The 9182-nt window shown below is 45.9% G+C and overlaps 1 protein-coding gene across 1 annotated transcript in view; it reads right to left on the bottom strand.

Moving 5' to 3' along the window:
• Positions 1-6684: 6684 nt before the first annotated feature.
• Anxa2 (annexin A2) overlaps positions 6685-9182 on the bottom strand; it is a 39895-nt gene continuing 37397 nt past the window's right edge. Inside the window, exons 12-13 of the mRNA XM_021206096.2 lie at positions 8776-8898; positions 6685-7031 (exon numbers count right to left, since the gene is read on the bottom strand). Of these exons, the coding sequence (XP_021061755.1) occupies positions 6972-7031; positions 8776-8898 (183 nt within the window). The 3' untranslated portion in view covers positions 6685-6971. The remainder of the gene's footprint in view (positions 7032-8775; positions 8899-9182) is intronic.

The following is a 9182-nucleotide window of genomic DNA, read 5'->3' as shown; positions in this document are numbered from 1 at the left end:
GGTTCAGATTGCTTATAGATGCTGAGATAGCAAGTCACCCTTCTAATGCAATGAGATAAGTCATCTCTATAAACTTTGCTTGCTCAAACGTACGGGAGTGAAAGAAATCAGGCCTCAAGCTTTTCTCAATAAATAGAATGAACAGCTAGGACTTGGTGGCCGCAGCTTGTTCTGCCTCATTGCTAGATGTTTCAATTTCTCCCTTTCCTCTTCCCCTTTCCCTCTCCTCCCCTTCAGCCTGTCCCTCCCCAACCCTCCCTGTTTCTCCCTGGCACCAGAGTTTTCATCTCAATCATCGATAGAAAAAGGAGGCAAAGGAGCAAGCCACTTATCAAGCCCTGAGGAGAAGCCTAGACGCTGGCGTCCTTGGAAGGCTCAGGATTGATCTAAAGGATTTTTGTCCTCAAATCATTTTTCTTGCTAAATGTAACTAGCTACTTTGTAAGCCTGGTTTCCCCTGCTTTAGTACTGGCTACTAATAATTTGCATGCTAGAAACTTCATCTTCTGAGGAAGATTCTTACACATCATCATTTGTCCACGGTCCAGTAATCAAGCCAAGGGGATATGGGACCTTCGGGGGGGGGTCTTCTCTTCAGCTTCCAGTTAAGATCTCCCTCTTTTTATTTATCTTATTATTTGATTTAATTTTTAGCCCAGGATTGCCTCCATCTCCATGAAGCTGGGGATAATCTTGAACTTCCAATTCTCCTGTCCCTACCTCCTAAGTGCTGGCATAACAGATGCACAACCATGCCCAATTTCTGAATTACTAGGAATCAAGCCCGGGGCTTCATGGAGGCTCCAGCAATCACCAACCAGCTCAGGCCCATCCCTTGCCTTGATTTCTTGCTTCTTAATATGAAATCCTACTTCCAAAACAAACAACAACCAAGCCTCACCGACAATTCCATTTCATACATGCCCTGGGAAATACAGTAAAGACCCACCATGTCTGGACACTCAAGTTGTACACAACCACATGGGTGAAGTGGATACATGCAAATGGTTTCAATGTGCAAAGCATGTTAAGTTGTGCCACATGACCATCCTGATCCACATACAGGTCAGGGGGAAAACCCTGTGTATGGTCAGAGTGTGACACCTTTCGTGGTTAACCTGGCACTTCCACGGCCCTTTATGCCTCGAAGAATAAAGTTAGACTTTTGGCTGTGGTCAGCTGACAAAACACTAAAGCCTGTCTGACATCTTTCTCTGTCTCTTTGCAAGACAAGATTGTTTGAGAGTGTGCCAGTCTCCCAGACCGTGGCTTTGCTTCGAGAGAGGCTTTGGACACATTGAGGAGAATGGGCTGGAATCTGGAAGACGCTGAGATGGAATTTCAACGGCCTTGGGATTCTGAAACACACTGGACAACCGCAACTCACAAAAGAAGGCAGCAAGCAAGTCCTGGCCCGTTTTCAAGAGTCCTTCCTCATCAGCTTACCTTTTGGGGTTTTCCTCACACCTGTGGGAGGGTAAGAACCAGCAGATAAGAGGGTGGGCTCTTCCCGTCCCTTCGAGTCTGGCTCCCTGTCCCTCCAAGTCTGGCTTCAGCTTCATCTTGCTGCCTCACCCTCCTCCACCCTGCGCCCTGAGGCTCATTTTCTGGAGAGAGTAGAGCAAGCTCTAAACTTGGGCAGAAACACTGCCCTGGCAGCCTCTGCCCAGCCCTCTCAACTTGCAGTTCAGCACAATAATTCAGGGTTAAAGAGAGAGGTCCCACTTCTTATGCAGTTCCTTGAACTCTGCCCCTAAGCACACGGATAAGTGGATTTGGGGATTCGGAGCACTGATCTTAATGTGCTGGGAGATTATTTGATTAAACAGCCTGTTATTGGCAAGGCATCTTAGTAGCATTCTGATGCATTATGGGCCCTACATGGCCCAGGATGACCCAGGAGCCACACTCCATCTGAATTTCCATCTCAAGTTTGCCCAAGGGTCATCATAGCAAGGCAGTCAGCGACACTCAGCTTGCTCTATGCTGCTGCTGCTGTCTTTGCTTTAACTGCATTTGAATTTCCATATTTCCAGACTCCCCACATCTGTCCGGGGCTCATCTCATGTACACATCTGTGCCTGGTTAACACCTGCAGACTATTTGAGCACAACCTTTGGCAGATAGAAAAGTCTCCTGATAGAAAAGTGTAGTGAGGGGCTTGGGAGGGGGCAGCCCTTCAGCTTGAGGAAGGTACTGATATAAGCTGCTGTCAACAGGACCTGGGGCCAGCAGCCTACACCCAGGGTATTCACATGTATGAACACACGTGATGATATAAAAGCACGCATGCTTTTCTTACACAGTCCATTCATGCAAGGACCTGCCAAAGACCAGGGGCCCTAGGGAAGGCCACTGGCTGGCCAGACAGAGGATCGGGGTCACACTGAATCCTCGTTGTATTACAATTGTGTTGCCAAGGCCAAGTATAATAAAAGCACTTTATTTGTTCTTGGTTCACTCAAAAATCACTTATCTGGGCTGGCAGGATTGTAAACTAGTCCTGAGTCATCATGAAAGACAATAAGGAGGTTCCTCATAAATATTAACAGTACCCCAGCTACACCACTCCTGGGTATTCACCCCAAAGACTTCAAGTCAATGTTGTCCAGAGACGCTTACACATCAGCACTAATCACAGGAAAGTATGAAAATAACCTAGGTATCCAGCAAGAGGGGAATGAATAATGTGGTTTATGGACACAGTGGCTTTTTTTTTGAGTCATAAAAAGAACAAAAGAGCCATTTGCAGAAAAATGAATGCAAGCAGAGATGATCATATTAAGTAAGCCAAACCAGTTGCAGAAAAGACAAATGTCATTTTTTTTATTAAAACATTGATGGTTTTCTCTCATTTGTGACTCCTAGATTTTATACATTCACACAAAAAATCATGTGTGTGTGTGTGTGTGTGTGTGTGTGTGTGTGTGTGTGTGTGTTAGACTAAACTAGATGTAACACTTTCTGGGGGGTAAAGAAGATCGATCGATAGGGGGCAGGTGGTATGGAGGAAGCATGAGAAAGAATGTGTTCAACATAAACTATATACATGTATAAAGCTTCAAAATAAGCCGGGCGTGGTGGCGCATGCCTTTAATCCCAGCACTCGGGAGGCAGAGGCAGGCAGATTTCTGAGTTCAAGGCTAGCCTGGTCTACAGAGTGAGTTCCAAGACAGCCAGGGCTACACAGAGAAACCCTGTCTCGAAAAAAAAAAAAAAAAAAAGCTTAAAAATAAATTTTAGAAATCCATCAGTTGTTGAAGGCCATACAGCTAAATAAAACATCACTTGCCACCCACCAGCCTTGTGAAGAGTGCAGGGCTGGCTATGACAAGTGCCTATGCCTAGGTTACTTTCCTGGGACTCTTACTGAGACCTGCAGAAGTCCCGTAGGTGACAGGAACAGGAAGATGTTTTTGACATCTGTCTTTGCATCTGTCTGTCTTCTCTTGACCTTTGGGCTGTAGATACCTACAACCTTCCATGAGTGAAAGTTCAAAGCCATGACAACGACAGGACCTCAAAGACATAGCACTAAGGACTTAGGGAGAGAACTTGGTGGGTAGGTAGCTCAGTGGTTCGTGGTAGAATGTTTGCTTAGCGTGCATGAAGCTCTGGGTTTGATCCCGAGTATGGGAGTTTGATGGTTTTAAAAGTCAACTTGCCGTACTTAGACTCAGCTGAGCAGGAGTATCAATTTAGAAGTCATCTATATCAGGTTGACATGTTGGGATCAGTGGAGGATTCTCTTGATGGTTTTAATGGATGTGAGAAGGTCCAGATGTGGGCAGCACCTTCTGGTAGCAGTCAAGACCGAAAAGGGTATGGGAGAAGGAAGGTTATCAGCTTTTTGCTGTTTGGTCTTTGTAGAGTTAGTTTACCCCAGTGCTGCTGGTGATGTTGATGCTGCTGCTGCTGGTGGTGATGGTGATAATGCTGCTGGTGCTGCTGCTGGTGGTGGTGATGGTGATGGTGATGGTGATGGCGATGGTGATGGTGATGGTGATGGTGATGGCGATGGCGATGGTGATGGTGATGGTGATAATGCTGCTGCTGGTGGTGATGGTGATCCTCAAGTCCATTTTTTTGGACTTCCAACTAATGACCAGCAGCTCTCCAGGAACCCTCCAGGCCTTTAGTGCCATATTGGGGCTGCTGAAGCATCCAGTCATATAGATTGAACAACTACCAAGTTTTGGATCTTTCAGCTGTGAGACAACCATTGTTAGACTATTTTGATCCTATTGTGTAAGCTGTTTTAATAAACCTTTACATTTTATTTTTATATCAATTCATTCTATCAGTTCTGTCCTTCTAGACCAGTGGCTCTCAACCTTCCTAATGCTGTGAGCCTTAAATATAATTCTTTATGTTGTGGTGACTCCCAACCGCAAAATTATTTTGTTGCTATTCATAGTAATTTTGACACTGTTATGAATCATAGTGTAAATATCTAATATGCAGATATCTGATCGACAACTCCTATAAAAGGGTCATTTGATCACACACACACACACACACACACACACACACACACATACACACACAGAGGTCTCAACCCACAGGTTGAGAACTGCTCCCTAGAATATATGGGACCCTGACTGTCTTAGTTAGGGTTTTATTGCTGTGAACAGACACCATGACCAAGGCAAGTCTTATAAAGAAGAACATTTAATTGGGGCTGGCTTACAGGTTCAGAGGTTCAGTCCAGTATCATCAAGGCAGGAACATAGCAGCATCCAGGCAGGCATGGTACACGCTGAGCTGAGAGTTCTACATCTTCATAGGAAAGCAGCTAGCAGAATACTGGCTTCTAAGCAGCTAGGAGGAGGGTCTTTAGCCCACACCCACAGTGACACACCCATTCCAACAAGGCCACACTTCCTAATAGTGCCACTCACCTGGTCTCTTGAGTCATTGACTTTCTCAAGGGGCAACAGAAATGAACTACTTATTAGGCTGCAGTTGAATCTTTTACCAATTGTACGGCTGGCCTGTCCATCAGTGGATGAGCCACTGGGATCTCTATGGCGGGCCTCCTCCAGCTGTAAAGTCTCACCACAGACTTTACACAGACATGTTTCCTCCTGCTCTTATCTACCTCAGTCCTCTCCATAAAGAAGTATCCTTCCTTCGCGTGTTCCCAATCCACTGTGGGTGACCTAGCCCGGCTATCTGAGCATGCTTGCTGTAGCCTGACTCACTGGCAGGCAGGCTCTTGAGGTTGGGATTGGATGCAATTTATTTTATAAGTCTAATGACTGCCAGAGACACTTGCCACACTGGCTACAGAATCCAGGCTGGGCACTCAGCTAGGTAGTAGAGTGCCCGCTAGCATATATGAAGCCCTGGGTTCAATCTCCAGTCATGGTGGCACATGCCTATAATTCCAGCACTTGGGAATTGGAGGCAGAAAGTCACCCTCAGCTACATAGTGAGTGTGAGGCCACATGAGGCTTCCTGAACTTCTTGAGACTCTATAAAATACATACATAATACATACATAATACATACATAATACATACATACATACACACATACATACATAAAAGGGACTGGAGAGATGGCTCCGAGGTTAAGAGCATGTGTACAGGTTTTGCTGAGGTTCTGAGTTCAGTTTCTAGTGCCTGCATGTGAGCCATCCCTCACAACTGCCTTTAACTCCAGTCCAGGTGATCTGATGCCCTCTTGTGGTCACTTCAGGTACTTGCACTCATGTGCACATCATGCATACACACTGGCATACATGGGTCATTAAAATTAAAAATAAGTCTCTCGAAGGTAGCAAAAACCAAACCTGTAAACCCACCATGTCAAAGAAAACCCAAAATATCTCATCCTACCTCAGACTTCTCCCCAGTTTGTGGCCAACTCTGGCCCTCTCACCTATAGCATGTGGATCTATCCAAAAGAAACTTCCATTAGAGTCCAGGTGCTCTTTTCCCACCAGAAGTGGGGACTGAGCTTAAGAAATATAGAGTGACTGAAGCAATGAATTTTTTTTCTTTTGTGTGGTGCTAGGGCTGTGTACACGTGTGTTATAGGACACTGTCTTCCAAACATGGCGGAACCTTTGCCCACTTGAAATCTCAGTAGCTGTGATACCCACTCAGTCACACATCATGAAGCAGGGAGGGGCTTGTGAGGCCCCTCCCCTAGGGTGTACACATCACTAGTGGGTTACGTCATGAGTGTGGGAAGAAGTGTATTGCCCACCCTACCCCCACTTGAGGATACTTAGGACAAATACTTGCTGGGAGGGACAGGGACATTTTATTCAGTGGTGAAGTTTCCCATGTCTCTACAAGTAACCCTCAACCCAGGTTCTCTTAAGTAACTACATAAGCTCATTTGTTCACCAAGTTAGACTGGGGTGGAATCATTTCTTTGGTGTGTTGTCAGCGTTCATCTGGGTGAATAAAACATTTGTTGTCCCCAAGGAGAAGTAAACACAGAGAGACCCAGATAAGAGCTGTAGTCCTTGCCTAAGGAGTAAAATTTGAACTGTATACAATTTTAAATTCACTCATCCTTTTAAAAAGCACATCTGTATAGTGGCTACCAGAGGAAAGAGCTAAGTTCTAGAACTTTCTTCCCCTAGGGGAAACCTCCCTGGGTGAACAATCAAATCCCAAGTGTGTCTGCTTTCTGAACAATGGCTTGAAAGCAAAGGCAACGACATTCTTGTTTCTAAAGTAAAAATGGTTTATTCACGACACAGTACATAAGAGGAAGTGTCTCATGTCACAGATGGTACACCCAACTCCCTGGAATGTTCATTTCTTTGGCATAAAGGAGAGAATGAGGAGAAAGCCAGGCAAAGGCAGCTAAAATGGGGAAAGGGTCGGCAGCTCTATCATAATCTTCACAGGGAGGAGCTCAGGGGTCCATTAGTGGCGAGCTGATTCTCTGGAACATCAGGTTGGGGCGCAGGTAGAGCTACTTCTGGGCGATCCACTGTGCTGAGCCCTTCAGTCATCCCCACCACACAGGTACAGCAGTGCCTTCTGGTAGTCACCCTTGGTGTCTTGCTGCAATGGCCAGAAAGTAAAAAGAACCATTGGAGTGTCAGGAAAAAAAAGAAAGAAGAAGAAGAAGAATAGATTGTACAGCAACCCGCCATAGCCTTGGTGTGCCCTGGGGACTTGCAGGCCTGCACAGTGGGCCAAGGCCCTGGCCCTCTGAAGCACAGTAGGAAATGGTACTTCATGACTTCGAGGGTGGAGAATGTATCCCACACTGCAGGTCCTGCAGGGGGTTCTGCAGCATGCCCAAGTTTCTCCTGCACCTGCGTCCTTCTGCACAGGGCAGGGTAGAACCTTGGCTGCCTCCCTTTGAAGTTTTTGGGTTTTAAGGATGCATGAAAATAACTAGTGAAGTGGAGAAATAATTTCTAAGATCTTAGCTGTCCCTGGCTTTAATCGTGTGCCCTAAGAAGCATGGCTGCACTGATCCCACACACACATACACACACACAAACACACACAATTGTCCTTGACCATAAACCAAGATAGATATGGAAATGTCAGGATCTTTTAGAAAGGGGATTGCTGCCAAGCCTGGTAATGTACACCCATAAGCTTAGCTAACTAGGAGGATGAGGCAGGAGGATCACAAGTTCAAGGCCAGCTCAGACACCTTAGTGAGAACCCTTCTCAAAGAGAAGAAGGAGGGGTTGGGAGAAAGTTCAATCTGCAAAACGCTTTCCACACAAGCATGGGGACCCGAGTTCAATCCTCCACTTTAAGAAGCCAGGGCTGGTGTTGTGCAATGTAATACCCACACTGAGAAGCAGAGACGAGGATCTCTGGGGTTCACTACCCAGCCAGACTCATTCAGTCACTGAGTCCCGAGTCTCAGTGAGAAATCCTGTCTCAACAAACAAGGTGGACAGTTCCTGAGGAATGACTCCAGAGGTTGACCGCTGGCCTACACACACATGCACACCCACACCCAGGCAATACACATACTACCACCCCCCCCCAAAAAAAAAAAAGTTTAAAAAGCTGTGGATGCTAGCTCAGTGGAAGAGGGCTTACTTAGCATACGCAAGGCCTAGGCTCCATCCCCAGAGTAACGCCCGCCCATGGGAGCCGAGCACAGTGGTAACACCGGGAATGCTCCAGCCTTCCAAAATGCAGACACTAAGCTCACAGAAGAGGTGGATTGGCGAGAGACAAATTGTCAGACCTAGAGGATCTTCAGGAAGCAGGAGCATCATTGAATACAAAATGCCTTTGGCCTTCAGAGTCCCTCCAATTGTCATTAGGTCATGCGGGATCATCACTATAAACACCAATAATCACTGTAGAGTGACACTTGTGGGAAATGTATAAATCTGCTTTGAACCTATGAGCCTATAAAAATCATTTAGGCTACTTTCAACATAAATCCCTGATTCTTGTTGCCCAGAGTCTATTCTCTACAAAATGAGAAAACAGGAAGGTCACCACTCTGCCACTGTTCTTTACAGCCACCTGTACACACATACACCCACACACTCATACATACACATACATACACCCACATAGTCATACATACACATATAGACACACACACAAGCAATGCAGATGCACATGCATGCACACACACATGCACACACACATATACACATCCACATAGTCATGCACACACATACATATACACACATACATGCATGCATGCAATGCAAATGCACATACATGCACACACACATATACACACCCACATAGTCATACACACACACACACACACACACCATGCCTGGCAGAGCCAGCTCCGTGCCACAGGCTTTACCTGGATGTAGTAGTACAGGGACTTGCCATATTTCCTCTTGAATTCAGATCTGATTTTCAGCATGTCCACTTCACTTCGAGAGACCATGATTCTAATCAGGACCTTGTCTCGAGTCCCCTTGCCCTGAAAGACAAATTGATGATCAAAGTTAAGTTCCTTGACGATGTTATCATTAAAAAAGCATCCACCACATTTTTTCTGGCTCTTGTGTGTGTGTGTGTGTGTGTGTGTGTGTGTGTGTGTGTGTGTGTGTTTAAAAAAGATTGACTTCGGGGCTGGTGAGATGGCTCAGCGGGTGAGAGCACCCGACTGTTCTTCCAAAAGTCCTGAGTTCAAATCCCAGCAACCACATGGTGGCTCACAACCATCCGTAACAAGATCTGNTGCCCTCTTCTGGAGTGTCTGAA

The sequence above is a fragment of the Mus pahari genome, chromosome 10, assembly GCF_900095145.1.
Source record: "Mus pahari chromosome 10, PAHARI_EIJ_v1.1, whole genome shotgun sequence".
NCBI classification, from domain to species: Eukaryota; Metazoa; Chordata; class Mammalia; order Rodentia; family Muridae; genus Mus; species Mus pahari.
This window is presented reverse-complemented; position numbering and strand designations above follow the sequence as displayed.